This window comes from Centroberyx gerrardi, chromosome 6 (assembly GCF_048128805.1).
Source record: "Centroberyx gerrardi isolate f3 chromosome 6, fCenGer3.hap1.cur.20231027, whole genome shotgun sequence".
NCBI classification, from domain to species: Eukaryota; Metazoa; Chordata; class Actinopteri; order Beryciformes; family Berycidae; genus Centroberyx; species Centroberyx gerrardi.
This window is the reverse complement of record NC_136002.1, coordinates 17,875,416-17,893,655: the sequence shown is the minus strand read 5'-3', so window position 1 is coordinate 17,893,655 and position 18,240 is coordinate 17,875,416. Positions and strand designations below refer to the sequence as shown.

Here is an 18,240-nt window from a genome sequence, read left to right as displayed (position 1 = left end):
CATTTTATCTTGGTGTAAAATGCAAATACTTGCAGTAATAATGACGGTCAAACACAGTCCCTTTAACCTTTCCATTTGACAGAGGAATTACAAACAAAATTCACTTGCCAGCCATGTTTTTTACGTGTCTTCAGTTACCAACAGTGCCAAAAAAAGATGGGTTTGGGCCTAATTAGCCAATTAAGTGACAAGTGAGGCGGCCAATTTGCTGGGGCTTACTTTGTTCCGGAGAGAATAAGAGATGCCTAATTACCTAGACGCAAGGACATATTTAAGCTGCTAAACAGATGAAGACAACGGTAAGTATGCTCTGAAAGGCCAGCTTAACTGTGTATATGTGTGTGTGTGTGTGTGTGTGTGTGTGTGTGTGTGTGTGTGTGTGTGCATGCATGCATGCATATGTCTGTGTGCCACCAGGCTATAATAATGGGTGGCAGCTACACAGAAAAATGCTATCTGGTGCTGAAGAGGATAATTAAACTGCTGTCCAAATCGGCACTTATCTACTCCACCATATCAGCTCGTCTCGTGAGTTCTTTTTTGTTTGATTTTTTTTGGAGACACAAGGGGAGAAAAGAGGAGTGGAAGAAAAAGGGAGAAAGGTTGAGTAGGATGGACAGGGGTATAAAGAGGGATAGAGGGGGAAAAGGAATGGGAAGGAGCGTAGAATAAGACAGCGGGCTCAATTTAATAGAAGGCGTTAGATTGAGTGATCGCTGCACTTGATGTTTTTTCTGCACAGTGTGAACACAGCCTGTCTGTTTGAGGGAAGTGTGCCAGCGCCCACTGACTTAGTGTGCCAGCTCCCACCCCCATAAAAAAAAAAAAAAAAAAAAAAAAAGACTGGCAACTAGTAAAATCTGTTGCTCACATGCACAAAATGCAGGATTTACAACCCCAACATGGACTTAAGTATGACTGAGTGCTACTTGTCTGGCGGCTGGATAGGCTTATTTATTTCATTCATATTCATTCATGTCTGCTTCACTGGCAGACAATTTGGGGGAATTATAGTAGAGGTTTGAAGAGGAGAACAAAATGTCAAATGCTGAGGCTGTATATGGTTTTGGCTGGTGGTGGTGATGCTGGTGTGTGTGTGTGTGTGTGTGTGTGTGTGTGTGTGTGTGTGTGTATGTATGTGTGTGGGGGGTTGGGTTCGTCTCCAGACAGTTCCAATGAGGAGAGGAGAGAAAATAAAAAAATAAAATCACTCTTATGGTGGTCCCTAAATCAGTAGGGCCTGAGGGCACATGTAGACTACGCTGCTGCAATTTACTCGGCAATTAGGTTTTAAAAGGGGGGGGGGTTGGGGGGTACTGTCTAAGGACGGCCTCAATGATGACATGACCAATGGCAAACTAGATACTCAGATGAGAAAAATAATAGATCGGCTTCTCAAAAAAAAAAAAAAAAAAAAAATTCAAACTCTTTACTATTAAACGTTGCAAATTAATAGATTCCAAAGATAGTTGGACCCGAGCGCCTGTAGGATTAAACTGGGGGAGGATGTTAAGAGAAACAAGACTGCTACCACTGAAGCCTGTTTGACAGAATTGGCCGTGAAGCTCAGCATGGGTAGCTGTGAATTAGAGCGGATTGAGCCTCGCCTGCGACATCAAATGTGATAATGAACAGCATCTGTAGCACCTGAGCCCTGCGTACAATCATCACACAACCATCTATAACCCATGATTTGAGCTGTGACTACACCATACATAACCTAACAGTGCTCTCATTTTAATAGTTATATCTCAATGGGTTGTGGCAGATATGTTCAAACCCAAGCCAATCCATATTTATACAGCAATGAAATGGAAACCCTAACAAAGCATATCCACATAGATAACGCAAATGGCAGCAGCTGTGCTATGCAGCTGGGTTCTTAACAGCACCAATACGGAATCCACCTAAATATCCCAAAACCAACACTATGCTGTCTTTGCAGTCACTGCCAAATATCATCAGGTGTTATCCATTACAACAGGAGGGATGCTTCTGTAAAAATCAAAGTGCCAAGTCTTTTGTCTTCTCACCATGCATGGTCCTGATGCATTCAAAGCCCTGGAAGTCCCACAGCTTGATAGTCATGTCTGCAGAGCAGGATGCTAGCAGTTTGCCGGTCTGGTCGAAGGAGATGTCCTGCACGGAGTCCGTGTGGCCCTTCAGTGTCCGCTCAAAGTCTCCTGTCTCGTAGTCCCACACCTGATGGAAGACACAATGTTCAATAATTATCCTCAGACAAGCCTAAATATTAGACAACATACAAATATTGCTGATACACACACCTAACCACAGTCTATATATATCACACACAGATACACACACTTAGCCACAGTCTGTATCACACACACGCTCTCTTTAGCTTTATCTCAAATTGAATCCCTCCCAAACCCCAGCAAAGCCCCCAAATGCCACATCATCTGTGGCCCCATGTCACCCAGTTTCTTAGCCGAGCAGCCCGGCAGCCAAAACAAGCTTAGAGGGGACAAAGAGAGAAAACCAAGCTGAACCAGGGAAGTCATATTACTGTCACAACGAGACACATCAACTCACATTTTGGTAAAGTGGCAGACTGACTAAAAACGAGCCTACTGCACTGACGTTTGTCTTCAGAGCGCAGACACCCCATACATATTCAGTGAGTTCCAAGCCCTTGTATATCAAATTACGGCATCCGTAACACATTACTTTTGCTAATGGCAGTAATGCAAATGCTGGGATGCTGGTTAGGGTTAGGATGCTGCAGCTGATATAAGCCAAGAGAGAGTTTATTGTGCTGGCTACGGCGTTGCCAGTTGGAGTGCAGTCAGAACATGGAGGCAACAGTAGTACGTCTGATTTTCTAGCCTGGGAGAGCTGTTCTTCCTCTGGTTCTCAAGCAGACAGACGGTTTGTTGTGGAGGGATAAGCTCTCCTTTGAGTCCTCTCTTGGGGTGGGGGAATTCGGACAGACGGTGACAGGAGACCCCCACCTCCCCCCAATCCTTCTGGCTCCTCCCTAGGACGCTATAGACACAGTGCAGATGGCCACGAGGTACAAACTGCAGAGGGGTTTAGCCTGCAGCAGACCAATGTAGTTTATGTGTTTGGAACTATATAACATATAACAATCTACATACATCTAACAATGTTCAACAGCGCCATCAAAAACACACATAATCCATTAGTTTCATGTTACTCAATGGAATTAGAGTGATAATTGTCACAGGCACTTTCCCTGGGCGTTATTTAAGCAGCTGCGAAGGAACCTTGCCCCATTACATGATGATGAATAATTTACATTCTTTCAGGGAAAAATGTCTTGGGTGTTTGTCATTGAAAAGCCAAGTGTTAAGGGAAGAAATTCTTTGAATGCATCACTCTTGAGGTATAGCGATTGGTAAGTTGACGCTCAAGCTCTTTTGCCTAGTTTAAATTAACATGGCCTCTGGTTGGTATGTCTATTCTCCTGATCAAGAGTGAGCACAGCTCTGCTCTCAGAACCTGCTGATTTACATACTGTGAAGGGTGAGAGCTGACCTCAAGGTAACATCCAGCCATGCAAAGATCTGCCACGAGAGAAGAGAGGACAAGTGAAAAGAGAGAGGTAGAATGAGGGCCAGAGAATGGCAAAAACTAAAAGGGAGAGAGGGACAACACAAGCAGAGGAGTGACTAAGAAGAGAAGGGGGAAAAAGAAGTGTGGTTTGGGCACAGAAAGAAAAACCCTGTGACAATTATACCATGCATACTAATGAGAGGAGAGAAATAGCAGGAGGAGGAGTTTCTGACTAGAGGCAAAACACAGGCAGCCTCACTGGAATGTCAGAGGTGGGGAGACGACGAGCAAGTAAGCCGGTGACAGAGCGCAAGAGTGGGCCGAGTGCAAGATCTGCTCCGTCAGTAAAAGATTTAACAGAGCTGTTCAGGAGGAGAAAAGTAGGACACAGAGGGAGTCCAGGCCAGGCCACGGAGAGAGGAGAGGAGGCCAGGAACAGAGTGGGTAAGAAATGCTGGGCAGATTTGTAGATTTGGCTCCAGGCCTGGCTCCTCCTGAGGGATGGATGGGTGTGATGGTGGGTGGTCATGGTGGGGCAGCCGGCGCTTAAGCGGAAGATAAATGAAGCAGGAGGAAGCAGGATGCTGAGCGGGAGGGTGGGACAGGGAGGACGACAAATGGGGAGAGGAATCCCTACTGTGGGGGTGTAGCCAAAAAGGGGATGTACATGTGTCTCCGATTGTCTCATGAATAAAACATACAGAACAAACAGCTCAATAGAGGATTGGCATTGTGAAGTGAGGCATGGAGGTGGCGCTGCGGCAAAAAAAAATCCCAGAGAAAGATCATATGGAGTTTATATATGGAATCTAGGGATACTATATTGATGTACTGGGATACTGGGTGTGTCTTGAAAGAAGAGTTAGAGCAGTGGAGCAAATGCTGAATAGAGTGAGGGATGATGAGCATGATAAGGGAATAGATGGAAAGAGTAGGAGAGAGGCAGAGCTATAAACAGAGGGAGAGAGGGAGCAAAAGCTGTGTGTGGTAGTGCTGATGCCAGGCTGGCACTCAGGCTAAATTAATAGAAAGGGAGCGGAAGCATGTTGCGGTGGAAATGCTTTTTACCAAGCACCTTGCTCTCTAGTTTTTCCTCTTTTGTGCTCTTTCTTGTATGTTATGCTGAAAGTCAAAGGATGAGACAGGGGTCGTAAAAAAGGTCCCTGCCAGTTGATAATAAAGCCAAAAGGAGGGGTTGAGCCTGGGTGAACGCTGATGCATTTTCAATCGGTTTCAGAGTTCATTCGTGTAACCACGATGACCATCTAGGTCATGGTTGTGTACACTCAGCGTGTATAACATCTTGTCTTGTATGTCTAGATGTTATACACTAAAAATAAGACAAGGTCCTCAAGGAAAGATTGTCAATGTTTAATACTGTAAATCAAATTTGATCTACCTTTAAGTGGAAATAATCTGAAATAATGAAAAAGTACAATTTTATCTTTTATCATGCATGTTTTTAATCTGCTTATTATAACGCTTCATTTGAGCTATGACATGTCTTCAGTGAATAATGTATTAAAGCCCGATATATCAGATAAGCATGGCAGCGCCATTTCATCCCTTGAAAACTGAAATGTCTCATGCTCATCATGAGACTTATCATAAGGCTTATCATCCAGTTTTCCGTTACCTAGTGTGGTTTATTTTTAGAAACCTTGGAATGTACTTTCGTTTAAACTTGAGAGCTGAATGTGTGCAAAGCCTAGTTATGTGCCACTGGGTAAAAATGTCAATACCTGTACAGTATGTCAGGGGTCTCAAATCATGTGAAAAGCAGGTAGGTAGGTAGGTTTTCACTCCAACCAAAGACTGAGACATTGAAGAATTATTGTAACACCATCTCAAATCCAAATTTGGATATGAATATAATTTCTGCAACAAACCCATTGCCAAACCATCATGTCCACCATCCTGCACCACTGACCTTTATTGTGGCGTCCTCAGAAGCCGACACCATGACGCTGAAGACGGGGTGGAAGATGACACGGGTGACTGGGCTGCGGTGGCCGCTCAGCGCATACTTCTCTGGCGGGCGCGGGATCCACTCTTTGGGGTCACGCTTCTGACTGACGGGCCCGCCCAGGGTGATCTCCTCCTTGGCCTCATTCAGTTTGGATTCAAGTTCCATCACCTGACCAGGGCATCCAGGCACAGTGAGCAGCGTTATGGCAGAAAGTGAAATACATACAAATATACGCATTGTCTAGATCGGAATAGAGGCAGGGAAGACATAGATTCATAACACGTAGGTTCAATAAGCTTTTGAGGGGTTAAATTTGTGGAAATTTGTGTGTTTTAAAACAGGCCCTCATACAATAACAGCAGTGGTTAATGCTTTCAATTCCTTGGTAGCCTTTCAATCAGTGTAAATAGTGGATTCAGCAGTAGTGTCACGGACCATTCACAAGACTGCAATCCCCACAAGCATTCTTGCGGGAGGAAAAAAAACAAAAAAAACACAAACCTTCTTTTGTAATCTGATGACTGAGGTCCATTTCTTTTCCAAAAGACCAGCGTACTTCTTATCCAATTCTTCATTCTGTAGAGAAAGCAGGAGGAAAAAAGGAAATCAGACAAACGGGCAAAGAAAGCCAATCAAAGTCTTGGGCTTTGCATAATCGGTGAGGCCTAAAGGAGGCGGCCTGGGGGCCAGCTGGGGCGGCATGCTGGGTCTTTGGCTATAGTAATAAGGGACAGGGAATTATTTACACACCCCTCACAGGCCAACACTGACTGCCAGACACCACCAACCTACTGTACAACACACACACACACACACACACCCTAGTCCTAATCCCTCTCGCACAAGCTAATCTCCTGCAGACAAGAAAGGCTTAGGCAGCTTACAGCCACACAACCAGTACAGGAGGCAGCGGTGGAAGTTAACTTGTGGCAGTCTTGGCAGACAGAGGCCTGATTCCACCTGGAGAACGGTAGGCTAATGCCAGTGTCCGCTACCTTTTACATAAAGGCCTGCTGGGACTAAGCAGGGCGCAAAAGAAACTCCATGGAACATGCAGTCCATTTCTTGCTACCAAGATAGTACAGGTAAGAGGGGGAAAAGACATAAAAAACAAAACAGCCAAAGTGATGCCAACTGCAAACTGAATGATACAACAGTGCAAAAATGTAATGAACACTACATTTGTGAATGGTCTCTAGCTTATCTTAAGAGTTGTTAAATACTGATTAACTGTTAAATATCCAAGGGGTTGATGTGCAGATTCTGATTTTGTTTTAATAAAGTGATAATAATTAAACAGAAATACCATCAAAATAACAAAGGCTATTTTTTGGCACTTAAGAGACATTTCAGAAGCTTTGCAGACACTCAGGTGTGTATGTGTGAGTGTGTGTTTAATGCCCACATGTACGTGTGTTGCAGCAGAGCCATGTGGGATATGGAGCCCACCCAATGGTGTTGAAATAGACTTGGCCTACACTTGCAGCTGAGCTCCACACCTGCCTCAAGCTGAAATCCGGGATTTCCCCAATTTCCCCGCTTCGTCTCCCCCTCTGGTGGCGGAAAGTATTTGAAATGATGTTCGGATTACAACCAAGGAAGTATTATATTATCAATTATATTATCAAAGATAATAGAAGCCAGTGTCACTTGTGTACCGTCAGCTCACCAGTAAACAGTTCCCAGTTCCCATCCCAGTAAAAATGGTCCCAGACCAGGTAATTCGACTTTCAATGACTGTAACTTTTGTAATTAATTAGGCAATAACATTGCTTATGATGGTGTAAATATTGCAACTTGACAGCAGCCTACAGTGTGTGCTGCGAGAATATCAGTCATTGAAAAATTATTTTCATTGTAAGCTCTTTGGGTAGACTACTCTACTACAGTTAGCAGACTTTCGTCCAACCTAGTTCAAATTTCAATAGCAGTCTCCAACAATGGTAATAATGCCAATTGGTATTGTGTAACCCGACTTCATGGTCCAGATGGATAATTTATTACTGGAAAAAGTCCCCGATTCCAGCTTTAAGCAAACTACCATTCTAATATCTATTACCTCTCTCAACATGCTCACACACCAAAAAAAGGTTTTCACTACTCCTACAATATGTCAAAATACACATTCGCCCATGCCCACACAATTTCTGTGAACTATGCATAGATGCAGCCAGCCATAAAAAGGGATGTAGAATGTCTGCATATTTCATTTTCAAGTAATTGTATTTTTGGAATTGGGGCACGATGGAAAAAAAAAAAAAAAAAAAGAGGTGTGTGTGTGTGCGTGCACAGGCCTGCTTATTCTACACCCCCACTACACCAGTCTTGGTGGCACTGTGTTTAACCATGCCTTGGGGCTGTCACTAACTAGCAAAGCATCAAAAACCCAGATTGACAGGCAACCATGGGTGTCAGTGAGGGAGAAAATGAGCTTTGCGCTCCAATTTCACAGATAGCTCCTCAGCCGCTTCTGGAAACAAAAGTAGACAATATAGAGGTGTGGAAAGCTGCGGGCATCAACAGCCAAAAGCTACACCACTACTCCTTGGCAAAAGGTGCTCCCTAAAAGAAATATGAGGTGTACAAAACAACACAGGGACGTGGTCCTGGGGTGTTAAAGGAGAAGGGGAAGAGGAAGTAAAAGAGAAGAAGAGCAGGGAACGCAGGTTGGACAAATCTGCCATGGTCTGATCTGCCATCTGCCTGGACACTCTGCCCATGGCATCAACACACACGCTCAATAAGTGCAGAGAAGACACACATGCATGCACACACACACACACCATGAGCAGTGCCAGACTTCACTGCAACCTGCCAGTCAATTGGCAGCGAGTATTGAACATGTATGTGTGTGTATATGTGCGTGTGTGCCAGGCAAAGGCAAGACTAGAGCATGACCCCTATCAATTATTCCTTCTACTCTGCAAATCTGCTAGCGCACGCAGCCTCACGTTGCATTACCTTAAACTGCTACCCAAAACCCTACCAAGGGCCAAGGGAAAGGAAATAAAATTCGCACTGCACAAAATCTAGCCACCTCTTCATCATAACGGCATAGAGTACTAAATGGGTAGGTAATGAAAGCCCTATAATGGGGCCATAGGGAAAAGGTGTTAAAAATCACTTGATTTTTAGCAAGGTGCTGCCAGGGTGTGCCTGGCTGAGCACTATAACCCAATAGGGTGCACCTTTCGCTCTGTGCCATTCATCCATTATTCAGCCTGCTTCTGCAGGGCTGCCACAGAGAAAGTGACTGGGAGACGAACGAATCAAGAGAAGGAGGAGGGCTGGGGGTGGGGTGTGAGGTGGAAGACGCAAGGTGAAGGAAGAGAGGTGCTACAGAGAGGGAGAAGGGTGAATAGAGGTTCAAGTATGGATCAGAGAAGACATGACTGACAGGGCTCTGCAGTAATATTTTCCCCAAGGAGTACAGGAATTAAATTTAGGAGCATGATATTATCATGATAATAAAAAAGTCCCCACCTCTAATTTTTGAATTTCCTAGGATGCTTAGGTTTGTTTTGGGGATCATATGCTACTAAAATGGTTTCACTGTAAAAACCCTGACTGAGAGAAAAGGAAAGGTACAAGGAAAGAGGAAAGATAGGAAAGATACAAAAAGAGTATGGCCCAGATTAAGCAAGACAGAATGCAGCTGTATTCTGCTGTTGTGCAGAAAATTTAAGGTGAGAGAAAATCGTTTATTATATTCAAACCCAACAAATCCTCTGCATTTCATTTTCACCAAAACTTTTGATGCATCCTGTCAAGTGCATAAAAAGAAATGATGTACAAAAAAACTGTACGCATCATAATTTATATAGTACAATATTCACAAAGAACAAAAAAAAATCTCAGAGTTTTTCTCAAAAACATTTAGTATTAGCATTATGTAGCAAAGACACCATAATTAGATAGACCACCATAATTAGGTGCAGGTGCTGCGAGTCACACTTGCGAACATGTCGACTAAAACCTGTAATAAAGTGGAAATCAAGGCATATTGTTTGGATAAATTGGTCTGATTGGCTGTGCCAGCGTGGATGTTTCCATCATTAATCTACTCACCATATCTAATTCCGCCTCTTTCTTGAAAGTGGAATATGCCTCTTCATATCCATTGGAACGTAGATAATCGGCTATCGCTCGATTTCTGAAACAGACAAAAAGGACAGACAATTAGTTCTCCTGATTAGCAGTCAAGATAGTGGTCTAAGTACCAAGAGAAAGGGCCTGAGTAATGGAGTTGTTCTAAATGGAGTAAAACAAAGACAGAAAATTGAGCATGTCCAAGAGGCGTGTCAGACAAAGGGACTTAAATTTTACATGCTTTTCACACATTCAGATGAAGTTATCGCGCTCCTACCCACATAATAAAAAACGCTAGGCATGCATAAAGTCAGTCTCACACATAGCATTGACTAAAACACTACGCTCACACTCTCCTGCTCTCACTCACACACACACCCATCTCTGCCCATTTGACACAGATCGAGAGCACATCTGTCTGCACTCTATAATGAGCTCTTGTTGCTGTGGGCAAATAATGGGAAGGGATGACTCCCCATGGTGTAGATACTGGGGAAAATGAGAGGCAGTGTACAGCCCACCAACACCTACATACACACAGAGACAGACAACGAGACATGGAGACGTAGGATAATCCCTCTGTATTGAACCGAATAAGCTGCTGGCTAGTGATATTTTCCTCCCATTCATCTCCTTCTAATACATAAGCAAGCAGACAAACACAAGGAACATACAGTAGCTATTCAAAGACACCACAGTTTTCATAAAGCTACATCGATGGTAGGGATAGTGGCACGAGAACCACAGCAGCTTTTAATTGTCCTAGTTAAAATTTGTGGAGATATCTAGATAGGATAGACAATGGGCTAGACAGGCAGAGAAGAAAAAGAGAAGAGAAGCTACCCTCGCTCTTCCTGTCTTTGTCTCCTGGGCTGCCATACGGGAAACCCACACTAACCCACACACTTCCAATACACACAAACACCCCATCATACACACACACACAGATCTGGTTTACGACTGCAGCCTCAGCAGCAGTTAAATTTACCAAGAGTTATTTAGGAGGTTCAGTCACTCAGTCTGAATAGTTTAGGCTTGTATTCTCGGTCCAATTATATTCTCATGAGGGAGCAGAAATGTGAATTATTTATTTAACCATTATTTTACCAGGAAGTCCCACTGAGAACAAGTTTCTCTTTTACAAGGGAGACCTGGCCAAGAGGCAGAATGTTGGCTGGATGATGCCTCATGAAGAAGACTACTGACCAAAGAAAGTGATAAGAAAATGACCTATAGAGCACAAAGACACTGTATTCATGGATGCCTGATATTCAACAAGTCAGTGATATTTTCCTTTAATAGAAATACAATATTTCCTCAACTCATGTCCTCCTGTGAATGCTCTGCCACAGTGAACCCCAACATTAAAGCCAAAAGAAGTCAGCCAAGCTGTCAGGCAGGCAAGTCTTTGAGATGCCAATGTGAAGGGGAGGGGAAAGGGGGGGGGGGGACGCTACAATCTGTCAGCCCAGCCCATGCCCCCCGTGCCCTCTTGGTGTGGTGTGGAGTGCTGAATCCCCTTCTTCCTCTCCCCACCTGAATCCCCCTGACAACAGGAGCAGGCCTTATTACAGCTCAAGGTTAGCGGGAGGTTATCTACTCCTGTGACAGCCTGCCTGCCGTACGTCTTAGAAACTAGGGGGAGGGAGAGCTGGGGGGTGCGAGCATGTTTGAGAATGTGTATAAGTAGGTAAGGGATGTTGAGACAGAGAGGAAGCTTTGATGTAATGTGGGTGCGTTTGTACGGTGTGTGTGTGTGTGTGCTGGTGTGCTTCCACCCAGCACGACGTCACCAAGCCATACTGGCCATTTCCGGTCTTACTCAGAAGATGCAGCACCCTTCTGTCCACGACTGACCACACCCCAAGAATACCACGTTACTGCCGATACCAGTTCTGTGTACCAAACTCTAAACTCTCGCTACTAAAATGATCATGATCTGAAATTACTGGAATATAATTAATTGCTCTCCATATTAGACAAATCTAATGTCCTGTGCATGTACAAAAAAGGCAGGAAATCAAGCAAATCACATTATTATCTGAATTATCTGACCCCCTGTTTTAGCCTGATATCTGACAACACAATCAGAAACAGGTGCATTTACAGAAAAGCCCTGACACAATGCTTCCTCTCAGATTATGGCTGATGAATAGAACTAACAAAGGGTGTTGTGGGCACAGAGATATTACAGTAAGCACCAGAACAGCCCATACCCATGAAAGCAAGAGAGAGACTGACAGAAAGACAGAGACAACAAAGAGAGTGAGAGAAGACAAGTCTTTTCTTCAGTTATCTTTGTATCAACATCAAAGCTAAAAGGATTCAGCAATGTTGTAACAGGCAGCACACAACAGCACACAAAAGTCACCTTGTTGCAAGGTTTATACACAACTTTCCATGTTAGATCAGCATAATTATATTGCTGTGCGTGGTGGAGCGGTATATTTATGCAACTCCAGGGGATGAGGTGGTTATGGTGAATCGAACCAAATGCATTTTAAGTGTGTTTTACATGATACAAAAACAATAGAGCACACACAAACAAATACCAAGCACAAAACAGCGCAGCCACACAGCAAAGCAAGTGAACAAAATGGGGGATAATATTCATAAACACCACCTAAAAAGTGGTTTCTATTTTTGTGTGCATCCCTTTTAAAATAAATCCAAGCAAAAGCTTAGCCAAGTAGCAGTGGGCAACAAAATCAGAGTGGACATCTGTCAAGGTGCTGCAGCGCCGAATGCAGAGATCAAAACAGAGCACCCACCACCCAGTAAGCCCCTACTTCACCCAGTTTCCAATCCACCTCTGGGGTTTGGGCAAAGAGACAAAAAAAGAATACGTACACCAACATACGGTTTCACCATGTAGAAAGAGCCCCAAAATACAGGGAGGAAGGGAGACGGAGGGAAAAGAGGGAGATGCGGACTAATGTCGACAGAAGGAGAGCACACCGGCTGGTTTCCATGGTTACTGGCAGCCCACAGCTAGATGACGTGATAGGGAGATAGAGAGAAAGAGGGCAGGGCAGGTTGAATAAGTGGACAGAGGGGACGGGTAACAGAGAAAAAAGGAACAATAGATCATCTCAATCAAAGCTTGTACTTACTACACTTGGTGCGTTAAAAAAAAGGCTCCCTCAGTGAAGACTGACAACAAAACTATGATTATCAGCCAATAGGCTAACTACTGAAAAACTACACCGACAACATCTTGTTAAACTCACAATTGTCAGTTTGAGAAGAAGATGCTTTATTATTGAGCCAAACACCTCTGATATTGAATGTCATTCGATTAAGCCTATGCCAGGCCATAAAAGCCACGTGGGCTAAAATCAGTACTGTGGTCAGTCAGACCTTCAGCTGTCAAAGAAGCGCTCAGTACAATGCTGTTGTCTCATGGACGATAAACCCTTAACAGAGTGGGAGGGAAACAAGAGCCTGTGATACATAGAGAGAGAGACGGGGGAGAGACAGGGAGAGATGCATGACCTCATCCTTCTGAGAAGAAAGAGGAGCGTCAGCCAGCCTGTCTGCCAGTGACATCACTTCCTCCCATTCCCGCTCTGAGAACATCCACTTCCACATCAGTGTGCTGCAGAACTGAGCAACACTACCAACAGAGCCTCCACCCCTTCTCAGACTTAGGTAACATCTTATTATAGTGCATATACATATTTGAATAAATGATAAAAACATGCTTGTTTGATCTACTATAACTTGCAAGTGATGTCTCCAGATTTAAGCTGTTTTAGGTGTGCAAAATAAATCAAGCACAACTCACCCATGTTTGGTGTTTTTTTAGCATGGCTAATGGCACAGTTGCACAATACCAGAATAATACCCATAATCATGCCCAATCCACCTCTGATTTCTCTATGCTAGCTAAATCTAGCAAACTCTGCAAACAACCATTCGTTTAAACACTGCTAACCAAGATGGATAACATTAACATAAAAAAATGTACTGTATTTCACTGATAACCTGACCATTTTTACAACAGCCGCATTTCTGGCAATATTGATTTAGTAGTAAAAACTACACAAACAGCACAAACACCAAAACTTCTGTTTATGCTAAGCTAACATAGCCAGAAGACCCTCCTCTTGTTTCAGGCAGCAAGCCAGTGACGAAGCAGCACCTAAAACCTTTGCTGGATGAGCCATGCTTACAGGCATCACAGGCCAGGCTGGCACATGCGCATTTCAAAATGGTAAACATGGTTATCTTGGTCGCCTGTGAGACAGACCGTCTTGTTCTTGTCACCAGCTGTGGCTGTACCGCCTGCTGGCCCAGCCAAAACCTTGGCATATTGTAATCCATTTTTGACCAGGTCTGAACCCTATACAATGCTCACACACAGATGTGTCCAATAATTACAGATTTTTCCACTAGCTGAGTCTCTATAAAGACATAAATCAGGCAGCAATTGACCTAACAATATTCCCACGTCAATTAACACATTATTCTGCATTTCAGTAAGGACACATAGGGCTACCCCTTAAAAAAAGCGACATAAATGTTAAGAAAACACTGGTCCTTAGAATCTATGCAGCACTCCCAAGCTGTTGCCTACTGACAGCCCCTAACTGCTCTAATAAATCCAGTCTAGAAGAGGAAGGAGAGTTTTTTTTGCCTGGCCAGGCCATTGCCCTGTGCCATATATCTGTCTAAAGACACACACCTTACAATACAGCAGCTCTAGACTAGACAATGTATAGGCCTGTTCAATCTTTCAACACTGCTGATAAATGTTTTATAGGAAGAAGCTTAAGTTTGCACTCTGAAAGGTCCCTTGGTACATATAAAATTCACCTTTCTATGGATTATTTCTCAGGTATTTTCTGATGTGCCCTGATGACTTTTATAAAAGGTTGATACAGTGGAGCTGTTCCAATGCCTGGTCTGTGGAATGATAACCTGTGTAAACAGGTAGGGCAGTGTGGTGATGTAACCACTTTCTCTGCTAAGTACACATACTCAAACAGCAAGGCCACTACCTACCTAAGAATGCGTTGCAGTATTGCTACAGAAAAATAGAGTAATATGAGGAGAGAGCAAGGGTCAGCTAATTCAATATTTCCATTGCCTTTGTGTTAAGCCAAAGGCCATGTTAACTTAAAGTATGGGACTGTGGCTGCCTTGCTGGACTGAGGTTTGGCTGTCTGTGGTAAAATGGGTAAAATGTCTGCCAAGCAGTGAGGACACAGACACACTCAGTGGAAGAAAGTGGAAACTGGCTATAGAACAGTGGTAGGCCAGTTGAGAGCTACTGGGGGAGGGAAGAAAACTAAAGAATAAAGTGGGAAGGGGTAGTTTTCATAGATCCCACCCCAACCCCACTCCCCCAAGTCTGATAAAACCCAGAGCTAAGCCTATTCTTAACAGCTCTGTGGACTGAACAGCTGATAACATCTCAGGGAGAACTTGTTACCAGGAACATTCCAGAAAAATCATATGACAGGATTATTCAATTGCCCACAGTTACAGTTGGATCTCCATGACAACTGTAACCAATCCACCAATTCTCCTACCTGACTGGTGAAGAGGGGCCCGTGGCCTTGGTTACTGAGACATGAAGCATGCCACCTGCAGTCATTCACCACCCAGGCTAACTAGCTAATTAATCCACCACATAATTTCAAATGGAGAAAAGAAGATGAAGGGAGAAAAAAAGGAATTCATCCGTATAAGTTTCTGCCCTTCATTTGATTTGCTGCTTTAAAAGCCTCTTAGAAGGGCGATTAGCATAATGCCGCTAATTTCACTGTGAAACAGGTAGGTTGAGCGGAAATGAAGCTGGGTGCTTTGGGATCAGTTAAGAGCATTGCAGTGGGGGTCGACCCTCAGGCCAGCAGAAAACTTCAGACGGCAAGCTCCCATTCTTTGAGGTCCACTGGACTCCACAGGAGAGGACTGCTCCAGTCCGTGGCCGTCTTTCTACTCCATCCAGACATAATAAAATCGTGACTATCCTTCATCATGGAGACTGTGTGTGTGTGTGTGTTAAATAGAAAGCAGCATGGGACTGAAAAGCCAGCTGTCAGGTCTACACACAAATCACGCAAAGCAGACAAACACTTTTACTAACACGGGCGTGGACCAAATATTAATACAAAACCCCACAAGCACACGTTCTCTATCACACAGTCATGATGGGATTTGGGGGACCGAGTTGAAGCCATACCTTTGTGGAGTCAAGAGTACATTGTTAAATCCCATCAGGCTTTGCATCACTCAAGCTCAGAAAAACAAGCTAACAGATAGAGCAGTTAGGAGACAAGGCTTCCCACCACACACGTACAAAGCAACTAGAAAGATCAAAGCAAGTAGTACAGCAAAATGCCTACTTCAGTTGAATTAGTCTGTCTGAACATAGCATTGTGTGATGCATCTGAAAAGAAAAGCTAAGCCGTTTCTTGAGGACTTCATTATGTTACAACACGAACAGGGTTCTATAGTAAATATGTGCAAAGGAATTCATGTTATGCTACCATGATGCTATGCTTCCTTGATATAAATGTACAGTATGATCTAAACACACAGTTGACTCAAACAGGTAGAGAAAGGTCTGTTCTACATGGCAGGGATGAATCAGGACAACACAAAAATGATTAACGGATGTTGTGTCCAATAATATCTAAAATAAAAAAAAATAAAAAAAATCTGAAATAGCCAATACAAAAGCACACAGATACGCAAGTTGAAAAAAAATCAACTAAGATGAACAAAGCACAATTTCAGAAGCACTCCAGCCAGCCAACATTGGCAAACCCTTCACACAGACTAATGTTCATATCCAATTCCAGGCCTTTACATCAGCTGGACTGTTCCTCTTCCTAAAAACAAGTTATTTTTAATGTGAGGACTGGGAATGGTTGATATGGGATAATGGGCCCAGAACAGAAAGACTGTTACCATGCCCATCCATCTGCCTGTCAGTCAGAAGGCGAGATCAGATCCATACTGCTGATAGACCCCCTGCTGATGCGCCCAGCCACGCTCAATACACAGAGCACCAAGAGCGAGGCTCAGGAACACGCCATGGGGAAGAGAGCATGTGCATGTGTGTGTGTTCAAGCAACAAATGTGTGTACGCAATCCCCCTCAGGAGCCACCTGTCACACCCAAGAACCAAGAACAGTGGGGCTAGACTAGACACATGGCTAGCACAGCATTGCACATACTGCATCTCTTGACCCAACTAGCACAGCATTAATACAGACACTACAATATGAGAACCCTTGAATCTAAAAAGGAATAAGCCTAGGCCGACGCTGGAGACACTTCAAACTGAATTTGAACTATTTTTATAATTATCCTGTGCTGTCACTTTTATTGTATTTTTATTGTTCTTATTTTATGAATGATCCTACTTTTTTTTTTTTTTACCATTTGTGTGGTACTTTGGCTGGGTTGATATGTTGATTTATGTCTTGTGTCGTCCTGTATTTGTTTTTAACCTGAGCTGCACCACAAATTCCTATCAACTTGACATGGCAATAAAGTATTGAACTTGAATCTGACAACATAATCACAGCTTCAAAGGGTGAGATGTGCAAACTATGGGCTAGCTAATTATAAAAGACGTGGAATCAATATCAATGGAGGAGTTATGCAACAATTCAAAGGCAAAAGGCCACTGAATTAAATAGATCTCCTTTGCCACTGCCAACGTCTGATCCCATCGGTTTGAATGGGTGCCTTCTACACTCCAGTCTGTCCTTAGTGCTTCCTTGTATCACTGCTTCAGTCACCTCAATGTCCTTTCAGTGGCAGAGGGTTTAGCATTCATTCTGTTATGTCATCACATTCACAGCCAGGGGACTATGGAAAAAGGAGAAAGTCACATGAACCATCTTTCAGCTAAAGACATAGAGAAGGCTGAGGGGAATTTCTTTGTAAGGCCATGAAAAACGGCTATAGCAAAAGCACATCTGCACATGGGTGCCTCTGGGTCTTTCAGGGGAGAGGCCAGTTTGTGTTCTGTATCTATTTTTACTATGAGCCTGGGGGGACGAATCCTCTGACCCTGGAAAGAAACACAAATGTGCTTTTCATTGGTTATGCTCATAAAAATAGAGTTGTTGTGAAGATGCTGCGCAATCACAGCATCTGACTGTGGTGCTGACAAAACAGCACCAGTTTAAGAGACAAAGAAAACTACTCTTTATGGAATATGGAGTTCGACAAGGGTCTAATAGAAACTTGTCAGCTTCTTGGGCATTGCCAAAGTGCATGTCAACATCTACTATAAAGTACAACAAGGGAAGATAAATTGCCTTCCCTAGTAGATCTGTTTTACCATTTAGATGTCATATCAACTGGCCAAAAAAACCTTCATGGCAAAAAACATTCTCTCTGATAGCACAGTAAAGTTACTGGAGGTTTGACAGATTCCCTGCAGAGTAATTTGCCTGCATCTGACAGTTGGAACTTAAAAACAGAGAGGGGGAAGAGGAGGCCTGAATGGAGCGGGAACAAGATCCATTTGTTTGCCTGATGGTAAACAAGTCAGTGACAAAGAAAGGAGGGGGCACAAAGAAAAATGACCGCGAACAGCCAGACAGTCAGCCGGTCACTGTTCCCATTTCCACCCTCTGATATATTGCCTGATTCAAAATGGCTGCTGGGTTTCCAAC

At 43.6% G+C, this 18,240-nt stretch overlaps 1 protein-coding gene across 1 annotated transcript in view; it reads right to left on the bottom strand.

Annotated features, from left to right (window-relative positions):
• The window catches only part of LOC139912761 (lissencephaly-1 homolog A-like), a 37,593-nt gene that overhangs the window by 7,747 nt on the left and 11,606 nt on the right, over positions 1–18,240 (bottom strand). The window contains exons 3-6 of the mRNA XM_071900659.2: positions 9,575–9,659; positions 6,008–6,082; positions 5,468–5,674; positions 2,034–2,202 (exon numbers count right to left, since the gene is read on the bottom strand). Coding sequence (XP_071756760.1) covers positions 2,034–2,202; positions 5,468–5,674; positions 6,008–6,082; positions 9,575–9,659 — 536 coding nt within the window. The remainder of the gene's footprint in view (positions 1–2,033; positions 2,203–5,467; positions 5,675–6,007; positions 6,083–9,574; positions 9,660–18,240) is intronic.